Source organism: Cetorhinus maximus, chromosome 2 (assembly GCF_964194155.1).
Source record: "Cetorhinus maximus chromosome 2, sCetMax3.hap1.1, whole genome shotgun sequence".
Taxonomy (NCBI): domain Eukaryota; kingdom Metazoa; phylum Chordata; class Chondrichthyes; order Lamniformes; family Cetorhinidae; genus Cetorhinus; species Cetorhinus maximus.
The window spans coordinates 122795601-122822914 of NC_135880.1; the positions used below are offsets into that span (position 1 = coordinate 122795601).

General features: G+C 42.0%; 1 protein-coding gene across 7 annotated transcripts in view; it reads left to right on the forward strand.

The window, feature by feature from the left end:
- Window positions 1-18210, forward strand: part of kank1a (KN motif and ankyrin repeat domains 1a) — a 275855-nt gene extending 257645 nt beyond the window's left edge. For all 7 annotated transcript variants that reach the window (XM_078569204.1, XM_078569188.1, XM_078569180.1 and 4 more), the window contains 3 exons: window positions 12343-12543; window positions 16444-16542; window positions 17232-18210. In XM_078569204.1, the coding sequence (XP_078425330.1) occupies window positions 12343-12543; window positions 16444-16542; window positions 17232-17294 (363 nt within the window). In that variant the 3' untranslated portion in view covers window positions 17295-18210. The remainder of the gene's footprint in view (window positions 1-12342; window positions 12544-16443; window positions 16543-17231) is intronic.
- Window positions 18211-27314: the final 9104 nt, after the last annotated feature.

A 27314-nucleotide genomic window follows, 5' to 3' on the forward strand; every position in this document is an offset into this window, starting at 1 on the left:
GGATTTTCTTGTGGAACCTTGCCTTTTCCTCCCCTCCCTCCCCCCAAAACAAAAAAAAGTCAAAGGATTTCTGTCTAAAACATTCAGACCCCCTTTGACACCCGTTCCAGGGTGTGTTGCTATAGTTTTATCAGAAATCTGACTCCTAGCAACATCTTTCAAATCTTATGTTCATCTTCTGCCTTAGATTCCTTTTTCATGTGCTTCTCTCTAGTGTACTCCACACCTTGCTCCTTGCAAACACTTTTTAGGTCTATACAGTTATCTGTCATTACTGATTTCCTAATTCTGCATTATTACATTTTCCCTGAACTTTCCCCAGTAAATGTTATGTTATATATGCTAATGAAAAACTCAGCCTACAAGATACATTTATTTAAAACAGAAAAGAAAGTGTGATCAAACTTTCCCCAAAAGCAAAGGATTACAGCAGCCCAAGATTTTGAGGAGGTCGCTCACTACCTTGAACTGGACAGTGTCTATAGATATTGACTATGTGGACTTTGTGAGCATTCGATATGATTCCACACAAGAGGTTATTGGCAAAAATAATTGGGAAGTAGGAGGTGGAGATTAGGGATAAAGGGAATGTTCTTTGACTGGATGTGACCAGTCACATTCCCCAGAGATCTGCACTTGAGCATCAGCTATTTACCATATAAGCCAGTGACTTGGCTGAGAGAATAGAGAGTTGTAGATCTGATTTTGCAGATGGCACTAAGGTAGGAATACAGTAGATTGAGCAGTTGGGAACAGGAAGTTACAAAAGAACGTAGACAAATTTTGAATGGACAAAATTGCGGCAGTTTAATGTAGGGAAATGAGAGATCATCCAATTTGGATCCAGGGGAAAAAAAATTGAAAATGGTGAGAGACTGGGAGCTGTGGAAGAGCAAAGGGATTTAGGTATTGAAGGACACAAATAACTAAAAACTGATGTGTGTGTACAAAAAGTAATCAGAAAGGCTAATGGGACACTGGCCTTTACCTCAAGGGAATGGAGTACTAAGGATCAATGTACAGAGCCTTGGTCAGATCCCATCAGGAGTACTGCATTCAGTTTTAGGCAGTGGAGCTCAGGAAGGAAAGAGTGACCTTGGGAAGGGTCCATCTCCAATTTACCAGATTTATGCCGGAGCTTAAAGGGGCAAAGTACGAGGACAGCTTGCATAAACTTGGTTTTCCTGCCTTTCAGTTCAGTAAGAACATAGAAATAGGAACAAGAGGAGGCCATACGGACTGTTCCACTACTCAGGAAGATTATGCCTACCTTCGACCTGAACTTCCCTTTCCTGCCAGATTTCCACAACCTTTGATTCCCTTGGAAACTAAAAATCTATCAATCCCAGCCTTGAATATTCATCGACTGAGCACCCATAGTTTACTGGGATAGAGAATTCCAAAGATTCACAACCCACTGAGTAGAAATTTCTCCTCACCTCAGTCCTAAATAGCTGACCTCTTATCCTGAGACTATGCCCTCTCTTTCTAGACTCTCCATCCAGGGGAAACAGCCTCCCAGCATCTACCCCATCAAGTCCTTGCAGATTGTTATGTTTTAATAAGATCACCTCATTCTTCTAAACACTGGAGAGTATGGACCAATTTACTCCATCTCTCCCCATAGGGCAACCCTTTTATTCCAGAACCTTAGTTGCAACCTCTCTAAGGCAAATATTTCATTAAGTACCGAAACCAAAACTGTGCACAATACAAAAGGACAGTTATTACAGAGCCTTGATCAGATCCCATCAGGTCTCCTAAACCTCTGTACAATTAAGCTAACTTAATTACTCTTGAACTTCACTTTCACCCTGTATATCATTTGCCTTTCCATTTGTTTGCTGTACATGCATGTTAATTTTCTATGTTTTGGGTATGCGGGCATCTAAATCCGTCTGAGCACCAACATTTTAATAGTTACCCACCATTAAAAAAATTTCTGTTGTTCATTCTATCGCCAAACATTATACTCCATTTGTCACATTCTTGCACACTTCCTTAATCACTTTCTATTCCTGTGCAGACTCTTTTTGTGGAATCTTTATCAGCTGTAATAATGGGCTGAATTCCACCCCCCCCCCCCCCCCCAATCGGTGTGGAGGGGGGAGTTCATTGGTGGGTGCGTACGGGCGCGCTTCCGATCGGCACCCCCGATTGGAGGCACGGCGCCATTTTATGTGGGCGGGCCAATTGAGGCCCGCCCAGCGTTACGTCCACACGGAAGTGCTATGCGTTCCCTGTGCAGGCGGGGGGGGGGGGGGATCCCAAAATTGAGAGTGCGCTCTTTCATGCATGCGCACGAAAGAGCGCACTCATCTCCCTGAGGCTAAGTGCAGCCTCAGGGAGATCAGCTCTAAATGTAAAAAAGCTAAACATAGAAAAATAAAATTTCCCTTACATGTCCCCTCATGTGACAACGTCACATGAGTTGGGTCATGTCCATAATTTTCACAAAATCTTTATTAAAATTTTTTAAAGCCTACATGAAACCTCATCCCGCCCGTGGATGAGGTTTCATGTTTTTTCTAGTTCCTGCTGGATCTCCTGGCCTGCCCACCAACCTTAAGGTTGCCGGGCAGGCCCTTTAATTGCTTAATTGACCCTGTCAATGGCCTCAATTGGCCATTGACAGGTCGGCGGGCGTGCAGCTGATTTTGCTACGCTCCCGCCTTCCTGAAAATTTAAATCGGGTGCGGTGACATCATCGTGCATCATTTTACACGTCAGCAAGCGGGCCCCACCCCCGCTCACCGACTCGTAAAATTCTGCCCAATATTTCAGGCATTGGAGCCTTTTCCAGATCCCAATCCCAAATGGGTCAGACTTATTTTCTATACTTTCATGGGATGTGGGCATCAGTGACATGGCCAACATTTGTTGCCCATCATTCATTGCCCTTAAGAAGGTGCTGATGAGCCGCTGCCTTGAACTGCTGCAGTCCATCTCATGCAGGTACACCCACAGGGCTGTTAGGAAAAGAATTCCAGGATTTCAATCCAGCAACAGTGAAGAGATGGCAATATAGTTCCAACTCAGGATGGTGTGAGCTTGGAGGGAAACTTGCAGGTGGTGGTGTTCCCATGCATCTGCTGCCTTTGTCCTTCTAGATGGTAGAGGCCACAGGTTTGGAAGGTGCTGACAAAGGAGGCTTGACTAGTTGCTGCATCTCGCATGTGGCACACACCAGCACCAGTCTGCATTGCATCTGTGGTAGAGGGAATGAATGTTTAAGTTAGTGGCTCTGATGTCAAGTCCTGGATGTGTCAAGCTTCTTGAGTATTGTTGGAGACGCGTTTGTGCAGGCAAATGGAGAGTATTCCATCACCCTCCTGACGTGCCTGGTACATGGTGGATAGGCTTTGAGGAGTTAGGAGGTGAGTTACTCACCTCTGAGTTCCCAGTCTCTGAGCTGCTGTTGTCTAGTTCCATTTCTAGTCATTGGTAATCCCCAGATGTTGATAGTGGGGGATTCTGCGATGGTGATGCCATTGAAAGTCATGGGGAGATGGTTAGATTCTCTCTTGTTGGAGATGATCATTGCCTGCCAATTGTGTGGCAATGAGGAATCTTACAAGAACTGGCCAGTTAAGAGGCTGCCTCCACGTTTGCCAACCAATTAAGGACGGACGTCGACTGGGTTCCCAAGGCAGGAATGCTGGACATCCCAGCCCACTCCAGTGGAGGCTGGCAGCCCCATTGTGAGACCAATGGAAATGCTGCTGGGGTTTGAACTGATGGAGCAACTGCAGCAGCAATTGCCGTTCTTGGAAGGGCTGCAAAATTTAATGCATATGGCCATCGGAGGCATCTGCTTCCGGTGTTTCAAAACTCAGCAGCAAGGCCAAGATATAGGCCAACAGAGCAACCCTTACCACTTGCTACCGCTGAGCTCCTTCACATTCTGACAAGTTACAGGACTCCAAATTCCTGCTGTGAGAGTACCTCACCTTTCTTGCTTGTGGGGACAGGGGGTGGTGTGCACCGGTCAGTGCCCCATGGTACTCTGTTCAACCTTACTAAATGACATTGATTGTACCTAATTGTCTGACCTCCGACAAAAGTGCACCAAGGTGTGAATACAGTGAGGAGCTGACCTGACAGATGCTTTTCCAGATTTACTCTCCCCTGCCTCCAAAGCTACCTTCACGGGGCTGATAAGATTGCACCCTTTGCATTCTCTTCACAGTTCACTTTCCAATTTAACCTTGTATGATCAGCAAATTTTGATACGTTACTTTCAGTCCCTTCATCTAAGTTATTAACATGCTGAGGACCCAGCAGTGATCCTGGTGGCACCCCACTGGCACAGGTCGAGTATCCTTTATCCATAAATCCGAAAACCGAACACATCCAAAAACAGCACTTCTTTTGAACCTCATCGACCTTCAGCACAGAAGCCTAGTTTGTCTGCACTGTTTACCTTGCGATTTTTGTGGTGAACATGTCAAAAAGAAACTTATTGCAGGTATCCTGTATTTATTATTTAGTGCATCTTACTTTTCTAGCCATTTTATTTACTTTAGACTATAGCTAGCCTAGGCTTAGGCTATTGTAATGTAAGTTTATATGCAGTTTCCAAAAAGAGAAATGATCTGAAATCCCAAGGGTTTTGGATAAAGGATACTCAACCTGTATATCAACCTGCTAAATATTGGCACACTTATTCCTACTCTCTCTTTCCTATTCTTTAACCAATCCCATACCCATGCTAATATTTTGGACCCCAGTTCCATGAGCCCCTTGTCTTGTGCAACAACCTTACATGTAGCCCCTTATCGAATGCCTTTTGAAAATCCAAATATACTGCATCCACTGATTTTCCTTTATCTAACCTGCTGGTTATATCCTCAAAGAACTCTAGTAGATTTGTCAAACTTGATTTCCCTTTCATAAAAACATGTTGCTTCATCTAACCATATTATGATTCTCTAAGTGCCCTCTTAGACCATAAGACATAGGAGCAAAAGGAGGCCATTCAGCCCATCGAGTCTGCTCCGCCATTCAATCAGATCATGGCTGATCTGATAATCCTCAAGTCCATTTTCCTACCTTTCCCCATAACCCTTGATTCCTTTACTAATTAAAAATCTGTCCATCTCAGCCTTGAATATATTTAACGACCCAGCCTCTACAGCCCTCTGCAGTAAAGAATTCCACAGATTGACTGCCCTCCAAGAGAAGAAATTCCTCCACATCTCTGTTTTAAATGGGCGCCCCCTTACTCTGAGATTATGCCCTCTGGTCCTAGACTCTCCCACAAGGGGAAACAACCTCTCAGCATCTACCGTGTCAAGCCCCCTAAGAATCTTAAATGTTTCAATAAGGTCACCTCTCATTCTTCCAAACTCCAATGAGTACAGGCCCAATTGACTCAACCTCTCCTCATAAGAAAACCTCTCCAACTAGGATCAACCTAGTGAACCTTCTCTGGACTGCCTCCAACGCCAGTATATCTTTTTCTTAGATAAGGGGACCAAAACTGCTTACAGTATTCTGGGTGTGGTCTAACTAGTGCCTTGCAAGACTTCCCTATTTTTATTCACCATTCCCTCAGAAATAAAGGACAGCATTCCATTTGCCTTACCTATTACCTGTTGAACTTGTATGCTAGCTTTTTGGGATTCATGCTCGAGGACCCCTAAATCCCTCTGTGCTGCAGCTTTCTTCAGTCTTTCTTCATTTAAATAGTATTCAACTCCTCTATTCTTCCTGTCAAAGTGCATAACCTCACACTTTCCCACATTATATTCCATCTGCCACATTTTGGCCCACTCACTTAACCTGTCTATATCCCTCTGTAGATTCTGTCATCCTCACTACTTGCCTTCCCACCTAATTTTGACATCCGCAAACTTGGTGATAGTATATTCCTTTCCCTCATCCAAGTCATTAATATATATTGTAAATAATTGTGGCCCCAGCACTGATCCCTGTGGCACTCCACTAGTTATAGATTGCCATCCTGAAAATACCCCCGTATCCCAACTCTGTCATCTATTAGTTAGCCAATCCTCTAACCGTGCTAATATACTACCCCCAACACCATGGGCTCTTATCTTATCAAGTAGCCTTACATGTGATACCTTATCAAACGCCTTTTGGAAATCCAAATATATTACATCTACTGGTTCCCCTTTATCTATCCTGCTTGTTACCACCTCAAAGAATTCTAATAAATTTGTCAGGTATGATTTCCCCTTCATGAAGCCATGCTGACTTTGTTTGATTAGATTATGTATTTCTAAATGCTCTGCTATTACATCCTTTATAATCAATGCCAACATTTTCCCAATGACAGATGTTAAGCTAACTGGCCTATGGTTACCTGTTTTTTTTTGTCTCCCTCCCTTTTTGAATTGGCAGTTTTCCAATCCTCTGGGACTTTTCCAGAAGGACTCTTGGAAGATTACTACCAGTGCATCCACTATCTCTGCAGCTATTTTCTTTAATATCCTAGGATGCATCCTATCAGGTCCAGGTGACTTATTGGCCTTTAGCCCCATTAGTTTCCCTAGTACTTTTTCTCTAGTGATATTTATTGTATTTATTTCCTACCCCCGCCCCCCCACTGCCTCTTTTGCCCCGTGATTATTTAGTATTTTGCTATGCTATTAGCGCCTTCTACCCATGAAGACTGATGTCAAGTATTTATTCAACTCCTCTGCCATTTCCTGGTTCCCCATTATTATTTCCCCAGTCTCATTCTCTAAGGGGCCTACATTGACTTTGGCCTCTCTCTTTTTATATATTTAAAGAAGCTCTTACTGTCTGTTTTTATATTACTTGCTAGTTTATCCTCAAAGTTTATTTTCTCCCTCTTTATTATTTTTTTGATCATCTTCTGTTGGCTTGTAAAACTTTCCGAATCCTCTGGCTTACCACTAATCTTTGCCACATTGTATGTATGCCTTTTCTTTCACTTTGACACTATCCTTAACTTCCTTGGTTCACCGTGGTTGGTTTATTCCCCTCCTACAATCCTCCTTCCTCACTGGGATATATCTTTGTTGTGAGTCATGAACTATTTTCTTAAACGTCTGCCATTGTTCATCAACCATCTTTTCTGCTAAATTCCTTTCCCAGTCCACTCCAGACAACTCTGCCCTCATTTCTTTGTAATTACCCTTATTTAAGTTTAGCACAGATGTTTCTGAACTAAGTTTCTCACTCTCAAACTGAATGCTAAATTCCACCATGTTACGCTCACTGTTTCCTCAGGGATCTTTTACTCTGAGATCATTTATTAAACTTGCCTCGTTACACATTACCAGATCCAAAATAGCCTGATCCCTGGTTGCATCCACAACATATTGTTCTAGGAAACTGTCCCGAATACACTCTATGAATACTTGCTTGTGGCTACCTCTGCCAATTTGATTTCCCAATCTACATGAAGATTAAAGTCACCCATGAATAATATACTGCCATTTTTACATGCCCTCATTATTTTCTGTTTTATTCTCTGTCCGATAGCACAGCTACAGTTAGGGGGCCTATAGAGTACTCCCACCAGTGTCTTCTTCCCCTTGTTATTTCTTACCTCCACCCATATGGATATTACATCTTCCAATCCAAGATAATTTCTTGCCATTGTACTTATTCCATCTCGTACTAACAAAGCTACCCCACCACCCTTTCCTTCCTGCCTGTCCTTTCAAAAAATCACATACCCTTGAATATTTAGTTTCCAACTTTGATCTCCTTGTAACCATGACTCCGTAATGGCTGTAAGATCATACCCATTAACTGCTATTTGTGCCGTTAATTCATTTATTTTGTTCCGAATGTTATGTGCATTTAAGTAAAGAGCCATTAATTTTGCCTTTTTACCATTTTTTCCCCCTTTGACCCTATTTGCTCCTTTTTTTTGTTTGTACACTCTATCCCTCCCTGTCACACTCTGGGTATCATTACCTAAGTAGCTGCCCTGCAATGCCACCATATCCTTTTGCTTTGTAAGGCTACTTATCCCCTCTCCAGAACCCTCCCTCCTCCTCTATTTAGTTTAAAGCCCTCTCTACAGCTCTAGTTGTTCTATTTCACCAGGACACTGGTCCCAGCATGGTTCAAGTGAAGCCCATCCCACTGGAACAGCTCTCTTCTACCCTAGTACTGATGCCAGTGCCCCATGAACTGAAACCCATTCTTCCCACACCAATCTTTGAGCCACGCATTTAACTCATTGACTTTATTTAACCTTTGCCAGTTTGTCCATGGTTCAGGTAGTCATCCCAAGATTATTACCTTGGAGGTTCTGCTTTTTAATTTAGCTCCTAACTGTTCAAACCCTTTCAGCAGAACCTCCTTTCCAGTCCTATCAACATTGTTGGTACCAACGTGGACGACGACAACTGGATCCCTCCCCTCCCACTCCAAGTTCCTCTCCAGCCCTGAGGAGATGTTCTTAACCCTGGCACTGGGCAGGCAACACAGCCTTTGGGACTCAAGCTCACGGCTGTAGAGAACAGTATCTATCCCCCTAATTATACTGTCCCCTACCACTACTATGTTCCTATTTCCTCCTCCCACTTGAATGGCTCCCTGTACCATGGTGCCAAGGTCAGTTCGCTCATCCTCCCTGCAGTCCCCGCTCTCGTCCACACAGCTTGCAAGAACCTCGTAACTGTTGGACAGTTGAAGGGGCTGAGGCTCCTCGAACGTTACCCCCTGGGTCCCCACACCTGCCTCACCTGAAGACACATCCTCCTGTCCCTGGCCACAGATCAAATTTGAATTACCTAATCTGAGGAGTGTGACCGCCTCCTGGAGCAAAGTGTCCAGGTAACTTTCCCCCTCCCTGATGTGGAGCAATGTCTGCAGCTCAGACTCCGACCCATTAACTCGGATCCGAATTTCCTCAAGCCGCAAACACTTACTACACACGTGTTTGCTCCGGATCACCTTGGTGTCCAGCAGCTCCCACATGCCACAAGAGCAATGCCAGTCCTGCCATCGCTATGTTATTTTATTTAATTTATTAATTAATTACTGTAGTATCCCTGCTCTTTACACTTTATTGAATTTAATTATTTACACCATTATCAATCTTAGGTTATTTTTAAAGAGAAAATAAGAACTAGAGCTCTAAACACTAACTACAGACCTTAATTTTAATCTAAAGACTAGTAATACTCACCAATCCAACTCACCAATCAGCTATTCTTCACGCTCTTTTTAAATGAAGTCTCCCTGCTCTCTTTTAAATAGAGTCCACTCGCTCACCTGCTCTCTGTTTTAAATGAAGTCCATAAGCTCTTGCTGTAAATATCGCTTCCTTAATAATGGATTCCAGGATTTTCCTAATGACTGAACTGGCTGTAGTTTCTTGTTTCCCCCCTTCTCCTTTTCTTGAATTGCAGTGTTACATTGGCTATCTTCCAATCCATTGAGTTTCAGAATCTAATTTTTTAAGATCACAGCCAATGCATCCACTGTCTCTGACATCATCTCTTTGGAACGCTAGGATGTAGACCATAGGTTCCAGGGTATTTCTCAGCCATTAGTCCCATTAATTTTTACAGTATTTTTTCTTCACTAATATTAGTTGCTTTAAGTTTTTTGTTAGATTAACAGGGGAGTTAATTGATGTGTTTAAAATGTTAAAACAGTTTGCCAGAGCAGACACAAAGCAACTATTTCCTCTGGTGATAGAACCCAGAGCAAAGGAGCTTGGTCTTAAAATTAGAGGTTTGTTATTCAGGTCTGAAATCAGGGAACACTTTCTCCACACACAGTAGTGAAAATCTACAGTTCTGTCCCACCCCCAAAAAAACAGTAACTTGAGTTAATTGAAATTTTCAACATAGAGATCGACAAATATTTATTTGTTTGGGTCTTTAGGGATATACATCAAAGGTGGGTAAATAATATTAGGAAATAGAGAGAGTTTAAGGGCAGGATTTTCCCGTCGGCGAGCAGAGGGTGGGGCCCGCTCGCCAACACGTAAAATGACACACGGTGACGTCGGGCGAAACTCCCAACATCACCACGCTCCATTTAAATTTTCCGATAGGCGGGGGCGTGGCAAAATCAGCTGTGCGCCTGCCAACCTGTCAATGGCCAATTGAGGCCATTGATAGTCATTTAGCTAATTAATGAACCTGTCCGCCCAACCTTAAGGTTGGCGGGAGGCCAGGAGCCCTGGTGGGAATTAGAAAAAGCATGAAACCTCATCCACGGGCAGGATGAGGTTTCATGTAGGTTTTAAAAGATTTTATTAAAGTTTTTGTTAAAATTATGGACATGTCCCAACTCATGTGCCATTGTCACATGAGGGGACACGTCAGGATTTTTTTCTCTACTTTTAATTTTTGTCACAGAACAGCCGACCTCCCTGAGGCAGCACTTAGCCTCAGGGAGATGAGTGCGCTCTTTCCTGCGCATGCGCGAAAGAACACACTCTCGATTTAGGGAATCCCCCCCCGCCCGCACAGGGAGCGCACAGCACTTCCATACGGACGTCGCGCTGGGCGGGCCTTAATTGGCCCGCCCATGTAAAATGGCACCACGCCCCCAATCAGGGGCGCCAATCAGAGGCGTGCCTCTGTGCACCCGCCATTCATCTTCGCCCCCGATGGGGGTAAAATCCTGCCCTAAGTAAGTTATATTTGTATTTGTGGGTGTTAGGAACGAGCTTTAGCTTTAAAGTTTGCTTGATTTGTATTTCTGTAGTGTGTTAAGAAAGGGTGAAGTTATGTTTTAGTTTCACTTTAAATGGTGCCTGCGTTTCTAATGAGTTTTACGACTCTTCAGGCTAAGTGAAGCAAACACAAGTAGAAAAAACTGTGCTGTTGCCTAGCAACAGGAGTGCAGTGAGGCATATCCCACCCCCCCAAACACAGGAAAAACTAAAGAAACAGCAGTTTTGAGTTCAGTTTGAAGACAGCTGCCAAGCAGAAGTAACTTAGAAGGGACACATAGCCAGTCCCAAGCTAAAGTTGGTTGAAAGTAGCTGCCAGAGAGAGACTGAAGCAAAAGGGACAGATAACCAAGCTAAAGAAGAAAGTCCCCAAATCCAGGGGAGTGGAACAGGAGAAAGTCCCAAGAAGACCTTCTAGTCGAAGGAAGGACAGAAACCTGGAAAAGGTCCTGTTAAGTGAAGTTAAGAGTGAGGAGCAGAGAAAGGCTTCAAGCTTAAAGAGATAAAGGCTTGTGAGAAGCCAGAAGGTCCAAAGTGACAACTGAAGATCTGTAACTCTTTGCTTTGGGTATATGAAGCAGTGGTGTACTGTTGACAGCTGAGTCATTGAGAGAGAGTGCATGGGAGATGGCTTGAATGCATGGGGTGACCGGGGAAGAGGAAGATTGGAAGGAGAGTTCAAAACCCTGGAGGTGAACCTTGGCGGAAGGTGTCTGAGAGAAAGCGTCAATTTGGGAGAAGATTCCAAGGTGAGTTCTTGGAGAGTGGAGTTTGGAAACCATTGTGTGATAGGCGGTATGCAGTGGGACTGGTTGGCTCACGGTGTGACAAGCATCTGGGGGGAGTTGAGGAGAGATCCATAGCATCTGATTGGGGTGGCATCTGTCACTTGGTTTCAGAGTGTGGTGTGTCTGAGCACAGGTTGCCTATTGGTTTACATGGATTGTGTACTTACTGTTTACAGAGTATAAGATAGCTTTTGTAACTTGGGTTATCCTTAAAAACCTGTATACATCTGTAAAGGTATAGTTGTGGGTGATGGAGTATTGTAATATAGTTCATCTTGTTAAATAAATGTTTTATTCTTTCATTACAAGTTCATTAGCTGACTCTAGTGACTCTGTTCAGTAGCCACTCTCCACATATCTAAACAAACAAGTTAAAAGTTAGGATCTATCAAACTGGGCCCACTCTGGGATCAGATTTATCCAGTTGTAACATCATTTGGGATCATAACAATATGTTGAGATATAGATCAGCCATGATCCAATTGAATGGCAGAATAGCCTTGAGCGAATGGCCTACTTGTGTTCTAGTCATATTATACATGGTTTGTTAGAAAGAACAGATTTGATTGGGAGGGTGATTTTATGCCTTACTTAGATAAATTTTGAAATATATTTTTCTTCCTTTATATTCCCTGTGTAACATGCATATTATTAAATGACTCTAATTTTCTCAGTCTCCTTATTGTGAAATATTTAGCTCCACATAAATTTCCCAGGGAGACGTGATTAAGATGAAAATCACATGAATTCTTGATCTACCGTGCCATGCTGAAGTTGTTGGAACTTGAACGTGCTGTTGTAGTATCGTTTTCTTGTATTTTTTTCTATACATTTTCTGACATGGAACCACTTCTTTTAGTGCATAAATCAGTCTGTTATATAAGCTCTGTCATTGTGTATTTTATGGTTTAGGCTGGTCAGACGGCGCTGATGCTTGCAGTGAGCCATGGTCGGATGGACATGGTGAAAGCGCTGCTTCTCTGTGGTGCTGATGTCAATATCCAGGATGACGAAGGCTCTACAGCTCTGATGTGTGCAAGTGAGCACGGGCATGTGGAGATAGTTAAGCTCCTGCTGGCCCAACCTGGATGTGATTCCACTTTAGCTGACAGTGTAAGTTGCCATTAAGACATTTTATTGCAGGGTGTAAATGTTTGTCTTGTTTTGGTTGTTTATACTGAACTATCTCTATATGTTGCATGTACCATCTTCCTCTCTGGAAATATTAATTTAATTACTAAATATGATTGCACAGAATAGTTTACCCTGTATCCTCAGATAGAGGATAGCTAATGAATCTGCACTATTTCGCAACCAGTCACTGATTAATGTTGGAAAATGGTATGGGTGTTTGAATTGTGAAACATCAGATTACTGTTGTTATTGTCAATGGTGCTGTTCGTGCAGCAAAAACAGAGTAAATATCAGCAGTATCAATGTATTTTTAATTCCCTGCCTGCGCAGAAACCACATTAATCTCTTCCCCCATCATTGAGACCACTCACACCTGCTGCAGCTCGAGGGTTTCAGTTACTCTGTGAACCAGTCCAGCTATGCACCAAATAAAACAATCAAATCCACCACGGTTGTGGAACACATCTTGTTAGCATTCTCGACAAAATATTCATGAATGAGGAATGGGTGTTTGTAATATGTTGATGTTGAATTAGAAGGTTAAGGCATAATCTTGAATTAGCAAACCAACAGATAAATTAATGTAAAAGCAAAATACTGTGGATGCTGGAAATCTGATGAAAGACAGAAAATACTGAAATACTCAGCAGGGCTGGCAGCATCTGTGGAGAGCAAAACAGTGTGATGACTTTTCATCAGAAATTAATGTGTTGATTAGCAGGACATTGCTGGGCTGTAGCTCAGGTGGTGCATTTGGCCTCTGCACCACTGGGCCTGAGGAGGTTGGGGGAAATCAGCTAGTATTCCTGCATCGAATTACTGTGTCGTGCTTATTGACTTTGGATAAGAATAGGATCAGGATCAGTTGTGATGCCCTCTATTGGTGAATAGTTTATTGGAAGTCACTGGGTAAGCTGTCATACAGAATATTCACTCGGGTGAGATACTGGAAAGCTTTCATCGCCCGCAAAACTGCAGATATTGCAAATCATTGTTTTTAGGTTGAGGGGAGAAATTTGTGGGTAGTAGTAAAGGACAACAATGTGAATTAGATACATTCTGAAAATCACCCAAGAAAATAGCAGCAACCTTTTTTAACCAAAATTTGCACCAAAAAAAAACAAAATCCTTATGACTTGAAAAATAAAATGTTGGATACTGGCAAATTTACAATGCTAACTCGAAATGCTCTGAAACCTATTGCTAAAAATACTATGCTGTACTGCTCTTTAGGAGCTTTGAAAGTCTGTGCCTCCTGTACCTTACATTGCCCATGTTTGCCCTTGAGCTTGCCAGAGGAAGGACTAGCTGAATGGAGACTTTGTGCTGCCTGAGATTAGAGGATGAGATCGACTACATCAGATCGCTTGGGTAGCATTGGCAAATATCTAAAGTCAATTTGGCGTGCCACCACTGTCACTGTAAGAATTGTAGGCAATCAAAAGGGACAGGCAATAATAGTTAAAACAGGGTCCTAATGAATAATTATCATCTGGTAAATTGACTTTTTTCCTTCATGGCATAATCTGCAGCCTGATTGTTCCCCACAGGGAGAGAGTGAACATTTCAGGACAGTCATAGTGAGCTTAAACAGAGGCTCGAGAGCTAACCTGCAGCCCAATGTCAAAGCCGAGAAGCCCATTAATGTGTAGAAATTTCCATGCTGAAAAGTTTTGGGGGAATTGGAGTGAGGAAGAGGGGAAAGGAAGAGAATAAAATACCTTGCCAACAAAATATTGAGAAATATTATTTACTAAAATTAGTGGCATTAATATCTTGTGAATAATATGATTTTTATGAATGAGGAAGAAAAACCATTCAGCCAATTTTAATTGATCTACATATCCCTACATTTCCTCCATTGCTGCACCTATATATTTCTTAAATGATTTCAGGGTTTTTGCCTTTTCCTAGATGCCCATTCCAAACTGTAAGAAGAACCATCTGATAATTGGCTCTTAGCTTGAAACTTTCTGCCCATTTGCCCTATTTGCATTGTTTATTTTACAGTAGTCATCTGTGTTAATTTTTTTCCATACCATATATGAACTTGTCTATCACCCCTCAGAGACTTCTGTTCCTAGTTGAAAGATTAAAAGTACCACAGTAATTATATTTTTTAAATCACAAAATATTAGGAAATGCTTCTGTAAAGAATTCATGCTTTAAACACACCAGTTACCTGTATGAAGACCTTAGATCTTGTAAAACTGATACCTGAGTGAGACTAGTTCCATGAGGAAGTGTAAGTTTCTGTGTCTCATTATTCAACATTACCCAGCCTGTCCAAACTTAAACTTAATTTCTTGGTGAGGGATAACATCAAGCTTTTTCTTTGCCAGGTTCAGATGCAGTTCGATTCTTTAATAAATGTTTGGAATTAGTGGGAAAAGAATGGTTTACGTTTTTTTCACCATTCTGGTGAGAGAATTTGCACTATTCTGAGGCAACTACTTTGTGCTTGTGGAATTTTAATAAATATGTCTGGTGTGGTTAGTGTAATTGCTGGATTATGGCCAAGTGCACAACACTGGTTCATTTTTATATTATATCCACCCACAGTGGTGGTGCAATTCCTGACTAGGCCAAGGTCCCAAAACATATGTCATTTCTATTGTATGTAGCTTTAAGTAACTCTGTGGTATGTTATGTTATATTAGTTGTGGTAGATCTGCTTTCTTTACATAAATGCACTAAGATTTAGCCATGTAAATTGCTGTTCTCAGCCAATGTTTTTGGAGATTTTAAAATCCTGGTGGTTCACAGACATTTGAGCCATTTGCAGTCTGTTAACAATAGCATGGAACAGCCCAGTTTGGATATGCAGCCGACGGCTACTCAACAATGGGTAACAAATACTCACATTGATCAAAAACTGAAGTTTGTAAATATAGTCTTAAAGAAAATTTGTGACAATCTGGAGATGTTGAACCCCTCCCCCACCCTCCTCCCCTCCGAAAAAAATAGTTCCAGTCTGGTCCCCCTCAGTAAATGGTTTGCCAATGTTTCCATGTACTTTGGTTTCACTGTTCTTAACATTATGATATAAAGAAAGGGAAATTATTAATGTAACTGCTGGCAATTGGCAAGAATTGCTTTCAAAACAATTTTTAAAATTCATTCATGGGATGTGGGTATTGCTGGCTAGGCCAGCATTTATTGCCCATCCCTAATTTCTTCAGAAGGTGGTGGTGAGCTGCCTTTTTGAACCGCTGCAGTCCATGTGGTGTAGGTACACCCACAGTGCTGTTAGGGAGGGAGTTCCAGGATTTTGACCCAGCGACAGTGAAGGAACAGTGATATATTTCCAAATCAGGATGGTGAGTGGCTTGGAGGGGAACTTCTAGGTGGTGGTGTTCCCATGTGTCTGCTGCCCCTGTCCTTCTAGATGGTATTGATTGTCAGCTTGGAAGGCGCTGTCTAAGAAGCCTTGGTGAGTTTTTAAATGCGTCTTGTAGATAGTACACACTGCTGCCACTGTTTGTCGGTGGTGAAGGGAGTGAATGTTTGTCGGTGGGGTGCCAATCAAGCGAGCTCCTGGACGGTGTCAAGCTTCTTAAGTGTTGTTGGAGCTGCACTCATCCAGGCAATTGGAGACTTGTGCCTTGTAAATGGTGGACAGGCTTTGGGGTTAGTTACTTGCCACAGGATTTTTAGCCTCTGGTCTGCTCTTGTAGCCACAGTATTTATATGGCTGGTCCAGTTCAGTTTCTGGTCAATGATAATCGCCCAGGATGATGATCGTGGGGGATTCAGCTATGGTAATGCCATTGAATTTCGAGGGGCGATGTTTAGATTCCATGCTGATTTTCAAGTATATAAGGGTATGACCATTCTGGATTCATTAAGTAAATGAACACAATTCTCTCTTTTACTCAGGATGGAAGCACAGCATTGTCTATTGCTCTCGAGGCTGGTCATAAAGATATAGGAGTCTTACTTTATGCTCATGTAAACTTCTCCAAAGCTCCGTCACCGGTACGTACATGTTTTTCTTTTAAATTAACAATATGATTTCATCTAGAGCTTAAATGATCTGTAGATGCATATCCTTCAGTTAAAAATGATGCCTGGCTTCACTGTTCTATCGCAGTGGAAAGCATGAATATGTATTTTCCCATAGTTTTACTGTAACTGAGGTATTTAGTTAAAACTTTTCCCTTCCTCGTCGATCTCCATAACAAACGCAGCTGCATTTGGGGGCAATGCTACTAAATGTATGAGCAGCTCAGCCTAACTAACTGCCTTTCATTCCATCAGTCCTGTGATGGAAATGGCTGAGTTCATGTTCTCTGTAACTAGATAGTGAGGCAGTAACCCTCCATCTGTGGAATACTGGGCATAACCCTATGTCAGTTAGTTGGAGTTTCAACATCTTGTCCTACTGCACAACTTCAATGTTTATTTCATTGTGGATAATTCTAGCCAGTCCAATGCATTTTACAAAGTATGTTCTGCATCTAATACTGTACTCAATGGGAAACTACTACTTTACGCTAAATATCTTAAAAGGATAAAATTTAAGTATTTTATTAACTCGGAGGATGAAATGGAATTTATAAATGTATTTAAACATTTCAAAGATTGATGAAACGGTTGTTCAATTCACCTTTTTCACTGAAAACACTGTAGTTTTCAATGTCTTAAATCTCTATTTGTCTTTTTAGGGTACACCCAGGCTAGGAAGAAAAACCTCTCCAAGCCCAACCAGACGAAGCAAATTTGATTGATTCCTACCTGCCATTGACCCAGTCCTTTTACTAAGCTGCTATGTATCCCTGTTAATATTGACAGATACTGAATGTAAATGTGTGCCTGAGCTCACCAGCAAAAACTTTTTTAGCAATAGTACAAAAAGGTAGCTCTGCTAATCTACTGACCAGCAACTAAACTGGAAAGCATTGCAGAGGCTGGCCTTATAAAGTCTTCATTATACACTCAGCATCATTGTTGCCTCAACAAAGCTGCTTGTAGCAAGCTTTATTAGTCTTTATTTTAAATTACCCCTTTGTCTCTTTGGTTTTAGTCCACAGTGAACACACAACACATGGCTATTTAGCTTTCTCATTTAATTGCATTCATTGTTAGTTGTAAACTATATTTTGTCTGTATAAACTTTCATTAAAACAAGTGTCATGATATTAATGGCATTATTTTAAATTACTGCATTGTATTTATAATATTTGGAAATATACATTTGAGTTGGTTACATTAAGATTTAAGAGGCATGAGGGATGGCCCTTGTTTGGGTTTCCCTCATTTACAGAAAGTTATGTAACTTTTATATTTCAAACAAAATCATTTGTATCTGTTAAAAATTGAGTCATACAGTATTTTCAAACTATTTTATACATACCCTAATAAAAATGAATTTACATGAAGAATAGAATAATTTACTATTGAACATAGATTTTTAATTCTTTTAGAAATTGTTTACATCATTGTATCTAATTTGGTTTTAGTGACATTTGAGATATTATTTGTATATCATCCTGTCCTTCAATTAAAGCCCTGTACATGGTTTTCTGTGCATATTTATGAAGACTGCAATCTTGTCACATTTAAATTTTGTCATGTGTGTATTTAAATGTTTGAAGTGCCTTAGATCCTTGCCATATTTTCAGAATAAAAGCTACATTATGCTAATTCTGTGTTTGCTTCTACTATTAGTGCCATGTTAAAATTCATACCAGAAATCTGTTTAAATATTGGCCTGGGTTATTTGCCTGTTTTATGGACAGAAATGGAGAGAGGAGGACTGGCAGCAATTCCCCATTGGTCAAAAACCCCATTCAGGTTTTCCTTGAGCTGCAACCTTCAGCACCTGTAAATCTGGCTTGATTTAGGCAGCAACGCGCAAGATTGAATTTTCTACCTGTAGTGCCTGTTGTCTATCTTTGCTGATGCCCAGATTAAGAACAATGTTGATAATTGCTGAGCATTAGAACTAGCAGCCAACATTTGAGTTTAGTGCCATAGGGCTAAATTTTAGTGGGTTTGGGAGCGGGTGAGGGTTAAAACCAGTGAAATTAACAATGCATCCAGAAGCTGGCTCCAACTTGTCAACTTCTGCATTTCACTGCAATGCATTAGGCTGTGTGCAAACAAACCTCTTGGGAGATGCAGGTAGCTAATTAACATGTTAATTGCTCTATTAGAGCAATATTGACATGATATTTCTACTTCAACTGTGAGTCCGTGGGCTTCCTGGAGCTCCCCAGTGAAAGTAAGGTAGAACACAATGGTAATTAAGGGAGCTGAAGTTGTATCAGGGGAACATGCCAATAAGTGCTCAACACTAGAAATTGTTTCCTTTCCTGTTTTTGGGAAAGGGTTTGTTCTTGGTACTTGTGCCAAGAGGTTACTTTGTATACTTTGGAGTTGTCACCTATACTTTGAAAATTTGGAGGTGTGATCTATTAGATTAGTGTAGATGCCACTTCGACTGTTTTATATTGGGCCTCAGCTGAGGACACTGACCAATAATAGGATGATGTTCATAAATATCTAACTCCAAAGGAGTGAGCAACAGTTCACAGGAAACCGTACACGGCATACAGGGTCTATAGGCAGAGGATAAGTTTCCTCAACATATCTGACCATTAGGATGTTGTATGAGGCTGTAGCAGGCATTTATGGTCTGCTAGAATAAGAATTGCCAAATGGACCTGGTGGCCATGCTTTAACAGTGACTTTCCTCCGTTTTTTTGCCTGTGGATCCTTTCAGGGCTCTGTCAGAGACACTTGCAGGATCTCTGTCAGGTTATAAGACAGGTAACGATTGACTTATTTGCCAGGACTACCAATTATGTCAATTTTGCTTGGGATGATGTCAGTCAGAATGAGTGGACATTTGGGTTTGTTGCTGTAGCTAGCTTCCCACAGGTGCAAGGCACTATTGACTGCACATGTGGCAATTAAGGCACCCATAAATGACCCACTAGTGTTTGGTCAACTACAATGGCGTCCATTCCAATATGCACATTATGTGCAATCACAAGAAGATACTTAATGCAGGTCTGCGCAAGATTCCTGGGTGGCTGCCATGATGCTTTAGTCCTATAAGCAGTCTATCCTCTTGATCTCTTCACACTTCGAAGCAGTTACTGACTGGCTGCTTGGAGACGGGGATATCCACTTAATGTGGCTGATGACACCCTTGGGCAACCCAACTAATGGTGTCCAGGAGTGATGCAATGAATGCCATAAGACAACCAGATATGTCATTGCATAAGCCATTGGCATACCAAACATGTGCTTCAGGTGCCTGGACAGATCTCGATGCATACTTCAGTATAGGGAAAGCAGGATCTCCAGGATGGGCATGGTCTGCTGTGCCCTAGACAACATTATCTATCAGCAAGGTTTGGCCCTGCAGGAGCAATAAGGCATAGAGCCAAGGGGGATTCCAAGAAGGAGGAAGATGACGAGGCATAGGTGATGTGTTGCATATTGCTGCCAGCTTTCCCTCATTATTACAGGGTTCACTTAGGTTCCAATAATGCACCAAATCTTAACAACCACATGCAAAAGGCACATTTGTCTGCCCAACCCGCCCAGCTCCACAAACACAAGTACACGGGTAAACTATGTGCTCCTCCTTCCCTGGAGGAGCTAGTCTGGAGACCTGGGGGTCTCCTAGAGCCCATGGTTGGCAATTGAGATTAGCAGCCTGGAGCAGTTGATACCTTCTGCTCCTCCAAAGTCCATCTCCAGACCTGAGTAGAGCACCATCAGGAAACTGGTCAGTCGATGACTTGTGTCGCTTTTCCAGGCAAATGACCAGGTGAGTGTAGGTGATGAGGGTCTTCCTCTCCCAGAAGGTGCATTGCTCCAGGTGCCCTCTGCCAGATTACTTGGAGCCTGCTGGGTAAAGTCCTCTGTGGTGACCTTCAACCTGTGCTAGGGAGCTCAAAGATGGGCCAAGGAGTTGCTGTTGATCAAGTGGCACAGAGATCTATCCCCTGGGACAAACCCACCAGCCTGTCCCAGGAGGACACTGCCTGCTCTTGCATTTGGGAAAAATACAATGAGCAGGGAAACCATCCACCAGGAAGCACCCTAACTTTTGTTTCTTTTTATTCATCCAATGAAAAAATAATGAATTCAAAATATCAATGAGGAAGAAAATGGTTCATTGTTTGCATTAGACCTTAAATTCACCAATAAACTATTTCTCCTGCATCCTCGCCAACGATGTCACCCATAGAGCTGACACATACCATGGCTTTTCATGATGTCACTTCTGCCGATGTCTTCTGGAATATGTCCAACCAGAGTTGGCAACTCTATGCAGAATGACAACTTCAAGTTCGTAGGCCTTAGTACCATTAAGTAATCTTTGAGATATGATGGTTGTTGTTAGAGCTCAGTATGTCATTTTCTCTAAGAAATGACTCAATGTACATATGTTTGTCGTTTATGCAGGTTTAATTTGAAATAGGGTCTTTTAGTTTTCCAAAGGAGAAAAGATGTGGAGTTCAATTATTCAATGCTTGACTGTGTGTGTCTGCTGACTGTTCTCTGTTCTCTCCTATTACTCAAGCCTACAGCTTACAGAGTGAACCAGAAACTAAACTGAGAAAAGAAGCTGTAAGCATGAGAGAGCAGATATATTAGAAGCACTTGTAAATAAAACTCTTGTTTAGAATGTAAAGAAAACTATACTTACCTCATTGAGAGCGGAGGTCAGGAACTTCAACTCCTGACGGACCTTGGAGCTATTGTCCGTGCGCAGACTGGGAGCGGGCTGCACATACGCAGTTCTGCACTTTTTGAGCCCAGTGTGCCTGTGCAGGAAGAAAAACTGTGTGGAAACCTGGGTCAGGTGACCGCGAGCAGAGTGCCATGGAAGACTAGAGTCCCAGACAGGGGACAGGAAGAGGTCGCAAAAGAAGGGTTCCAGAGAGAGGATAGGGAAAAAGGTTACCGTTTGGTTAAAAATAGAGGAACAGTGAAACATGCTTCAAACAGGAAAAGGGCTGTGGGGAGCAGACTTTAAGTGAAGAAGGCAGCAGAAGATTGGTGACTCCATCTTGCAGGCAGCAGTAGTGTTTTGCTCAGAACATCCAAAGAACTTAAGTTGTGCTTGTGAGTTGGTGCTTGAGTGCATACTCACAAATCAGGGGGAACAGAATCTCAAGAGACGAGATCGAAACCCTTTGAGATGGGTTGATGTTGATGCTGTCTAAGTCGAAGCAACCTTTGAAGAGAATTCTCAGGTTAGGTCTTCGATGGTGAAGACCGGGATCCCTTGTGAGAGAGACAGAATTTCAGTGAGATTGGTTGACTCAGTGTTTACTGACATTTGGATGGGTTGTTGAGAAATCTGTGGACTCTGTCTTGGTCACATCTGTCATTTATTGTGCAGTGTGGTGTTTGACCACTGCCTATTGATTCACATGTACTTCATATTAACCCTCAATGTTAGAGTATAAGATAATTGTAAATTGTTTTATCTTTCCGACCTTGTTTAGTAAAGATTATTTTTGTTTGTTCAAAATCCGTGGAATCTGCTGGCTTTATTCACTTAACAAGTGTCTTGAATCTCAAACTTTGTCTGCTTTAAACTAACTGGATCTTAACAAAGACTTGAGGTTCTGGCCTAGGATCATAACAAGGCCTAGAAACTGATGTCATCTCTGCATACTGCCCAGGCACAAAACACAACATTCATCATAGGAGACAGTCTTGGTGCTTCCCTTTGTCAAAATGAAGTTTTCTGCAGTTGCACATGATAACCAATTGCAAATATGTCAATACAGGACCCCCGTTTCCAAAATGCTATTATTCCCTGAATGAGTTTCACTTGTTCGATGTTCAGCTTGTTAGTGACCAAAAACATTTCACATTCCAATATTTGGTGCTCAGGTGACTGTCATGATTCCTGCTTCATTCTTGGCCCTAAATCTCCTATGCTCTTGTTGTTCCCTATGTTAGTAATCTCCTTCTGCATTCAATTCTCCATGTTCTCAGCTAGCCCCGATTTCCATCGTCCTACCATTAGCAGCCATGTCCTAAATCGCCTCCGAACTAAGCTCTAGAATTCCCACCCGAGCTTGTCTATCTTTCCTCCTTTTAGACTCCTTTAAATCTAGCTCTTTGACCAGTGACATTGGTCATGTCCTAAATTCGCTTTAGTGTCAGGTTTTGAAGCACCTTGGGCTAGTTTTCAATGTTAAAGATGCTGTAATTAATGCAAATTATTGTGGTTGTCATCAGAATTGTCATAGAATAGATAATTAGCACTTAAAATATTTTTTTGACTAGAGGACATGATTTTGATATTTACAGCTGGAAGGAAATTTGGAAGTGCAATGAATAATAGGGAAGGTACGAATAGACTTCAAGAAAGGCTGATGATATATAGATGAACTTCAATGCAGAAAAGTTTGAGGTGATACATTTTGGCAAGAGAAATGAGAGGAGGTGATATATGCTAAATGGTACCATTTTAAAGGGGATGCAAGAACTGAAAGACCCTGAGGTGATTGTACGCAAATCTATGAAGGCGGGCAGACAGGCTAACAAAGCAATTAATGAAGCATAAAGGGTCCTGGGCTTTATAATTAGAGGCTCAGAATAGAAAAGCCATGAAGTTACGTTAAACCCATACGCTAAATTCCAGCCTAAGCTGGAGTATCATGTCCAATCTAGGCACCATACTTTAAGAAGGACATGAAAGCTTTGGAGCAGGTACAGAAGAAATTTGCTAGAATGGTTCCAGGGATTCAGTTATATGGACAGACTGGAGAAGCTGGCCTCTTCCCTTTAGAGCAGAGGCGGCTTGATTGGTCTTCAAAAATCATGAAGTGTTTACTTCAGGTAGAGTAAATAAAGAAAAACTGTTTCCAATGGCAGAAGAGTGGACAAGAGGGCACTGATTTAAGGTGATTGGCAAAAGAACCAGAGGTGACATAAGGAAAAACATTTTTACACAACTGGTGGATAAGATTTGTAATGCACTCCCTGAATGCCATTGAATCCAAGTCCACCAGCCAATCATCAAAAGGGAATTGGATAAATACTTGAAGGGGGAAACAAACTGCAGGAATGTGTGGAAGCATGGGAGAGTGAGACTAACTGGATTGCTCTTCAGCAGAACAAGCGCAGATCCAATGGGCTGAATGGCTTCCTTCTGTGTTGTACTATTCTATGATCCTATAATACTTTAGGTGCTTATCAAGTCCAGGGGCACACTTCATGATACTCTTATTGTAGTAATATGCTATTTGCTTCATAATTTAGCATTTCAAAGACTCTGATGCCTGATCAGGAGAAGGAGGAGGAATCAGCATAAGTTCAGTGATGTCAACAAGCAGCTGAGGCTCTGCTTTAGGAAGACAAAGCCCAAAAAGCACTTTCCCAGATCTCCATTTGCAGCAACAGATCACCCCACAAACCTTTTACTAAGTTTCACCTATGGCCATTATATATTGTAGTTGCCTTGTCGCTCCATTTAAAGAAACAATTCATTAACCTCTCCATCACATATGAATCATGCTTGAACCTTACTTCAGTTTTCCCATGCGTTTATATTCCTGAAATTTACAAGAAAAAAGTTAGTTGGAAACATTTGACAGAATGGCAAAAATACCAAGCTAATTTTGAGCTCTGGCTTTATTTTGCCTCCAGTTTCAGAAATGTTATATTATGTAGTGAGTTTTGTTTACTCGAACAAAATAGTAAGCTAGATTAATGTTTGAGACACATGAAAGGCAAAAAAAATCATTTAATTGTTTCTGTGGAAAATTTATCACATTGTAATTTTTGGATCTGTACACATTATTAACAACTTGCAGAAAGCATACAGTGCAAACATACATAAAGTGGAAACACTCATCACCTCATTTTACTGTGGAATACTATTGTTGAACACTTCCTGCATTAATTATAAACTCCCATTCTCTGTTGGCCTCATTGCTTCTGCCAAAATAACAGAGAGCAAAATTTCAAACAAAAACATTATTTGTTTCACTAGTACCTCACCACATAATTTTTGGCTTAAATGTTTCCTCCTCTACTAATTTACCACTCCCTCTGTCTTTCCTTTCACTGCCCTTGTTCAGTTGAGTGATTTGTTAGGTGCACTTGGCAAATGCTGCTTGTGGTACCACCTCTTAGTCAACTTGTCAGGAACTGCACTGAATAGTACAGGAAATCCTTCCTCCTCACCTAAAATAGGTATATCAAAACTTTTAAGTCAGAAGGTTGTGGCTTCAAGTCCCTGTCCATAAACTAAAGCACAAAATCTAGACAGACATTCCTCTATTAAGGGAGACTTGCAGAGAAATTTAAAAATGAATTAAACAACTACTGTATTTTATTGTGTACTAGAGCATTTTAATTTATTTTTAAACTCTTCAAAAGTTTTCATTATTGTGATCTTTGCAATTTCAAACATGGGGCTGAATCTTCCGGTTGGCGTGCGGGGGTGGGCCCGACACGCCGACGCATAAAATGACACGCGATGATGTCGGGTGTGTGTCCCGTGTAATTGCGCTTCACTTCAATATGCACGCCAGAGGCGGCAGCGTGCCCGCTGAACTGCCAACATCCTATTAAGGCCATTAAAAAAGTAATTACACTTGTTAAGAATGCTGCCCGTCCAACCTTAAGGTCGGTGGACAGGCGAAGAGCCCAAGCAGCTTCCACGTTTTTCAAGAAATCTCATCCACGGGCAGGATGAGTTGTCCTAAAGCTTTTATAAAATAAATAAATAAATTTTACTAACTTCACAAACATGTCCCAGCTCATGTGACACTGTCACATGAGGGAACATGTTTATATAAATTTTCACTTCATTTATTACAAAGTTACTCAGGGAAATTTCTGCGCTCTTTTGCGCGCAGGCCCCTACTCCCCCTCCTCCCCTCCGCCCACACAGGTAGCACTAAGCGCTACCGGCCGCGCGTTACACTGGGCGGCCTTAATTGGCCCGCCCACGTAAAATGGTGGCGCGCAGCCAATCGCGGGTGGCGATTGGCTCCGTGCCTGCCCCGCCCAGCCCACCTGCCATAGGAAAAATTATCCACATGATGTTACAGTTCTGTACAAATAGAAAATGCATGTGATAAAAAAACAGATTCATGCCCAACATATGTACCACATTGGAGAAGTATGGTCTTCCCTTTGGCTTTGCATCATTGCAGATAATTCATATCTACTGCTGCTCATCTGTTGTGAGTCTTCAAATGGGAGTGCAGTCCAATTCGCACAAAGCATTATCGATTTCAATGTGGGACATCATAGGGCGTCATTTGTTGATGCAGGGCTTACTGCTGCATGTTCATTCCTGTGCTGGTGGCAATCTGGGGCGGAACCTTCGGGCGGGTGTCCTGACGTCACCGCTCATCACTTAGATTTTCAGTTTGGCGGGCACACAGCCGAGTCGGCTGCGTGCCCTCCGAACTGCCAAAGGCCTATTAAGGCCTGTTAAGAAGCAATTAAGGCAATCAGCTGAGATGCCTATCCAACCTTAAGGTTGGCGGACAGGCGAAGAGACCAGGCAGCCTTCGCATTTTTCATGGAATCTCATCCATGGGTGGGATGAGGTTTCATGAATGATTTAAAATTTTCAGAAAAATTTTTATTAAAATTAATGCACATCCCCAGCTCATGTGATAGTTTCACATGAGGGAGCATGTCATAAAAAAATTTTCAACACTTTATTAAACTGTTTAAACTTAAAACTAATCTCCCTGAGGCACAGAGATTTTTGCGCTCTTTCATGCGCATGCAGGTAAAGCGCATTCCTGACTCAGGCAACCCCCACCACCCCCAGCCTGCACAGGGAGCACACAGCACTTCCGGGCACGCGTCACGCTGGACGGGCCTTAATTGGCCCGCCCATGTAAAATGGTGGTGCCCAGCCGATCGGGGGTGCCGAATGACTGTGCGCCCAACAGGGGGAAAATTCTCCCCCTGAAGTTTTTCAAATTTTCATGCTCCAGTGTGGAGATTTAGGTACCAAGTGCTTCTGTCATGTGTAGACTCTTCCCAGTTGTTGAAATAAATCTGGTGTGAAATGAAGACTCGCCTGCACGAATCCTTGTATCTAAGTTCTGGTCACCCAACAGGATCTAATTGCACCATCAAGCTCTTCATTGAATGCTGCAGTACTTCTGTGTTGTGGACTCAGTGCTGCCAATGGGTCCCAATGATCTTTCTCAAGTAACGCAAATGAAATTAATTAAATCTGTATTCCTGCTTCTGATATGTAGCCCAAGTTTCAACACAATGCAGCAGTCTACTTAGTATGCAGGTATTAAAGATTCTCAGTCATGTGGCAATTGGGAGTTTGGGGTTTTTCCAGTCTCTTACCTGAAGCTTTCCAAAGGCCACAGCAGCACTATCAACGTGAGCTGATGTCTCCACATTAAGCTTCATTTCACTTGAGACCATTGACCCCAGGTAGCTGAATTTATCTACAGTTTTCAATTCATCATTGTTTAGTTGCAGCTCTGCTTTGGGCTGACCACCTTGAATCATTGTCACTGCCACTGGAGGCTCATTGTGATCCCAAATTCCTCTGCAGCAGTTGAGAAGGGACTTGAATTGACTGCAGGCATGACAGCTGAATGTGTCACAAAAGCTGCATCATCAGCACACAGGAGTTCATATTTCAGAACGTCTCACTTGGGTCTTTGATCTCAATCTAGACAGGTTGAACAGCCTTCTATCTGATCTTGAGGATAGTAAAGCTCCTTCACATTCAAGAGGCCAGAGAAGAAGATGCCGAACAGTGTTGT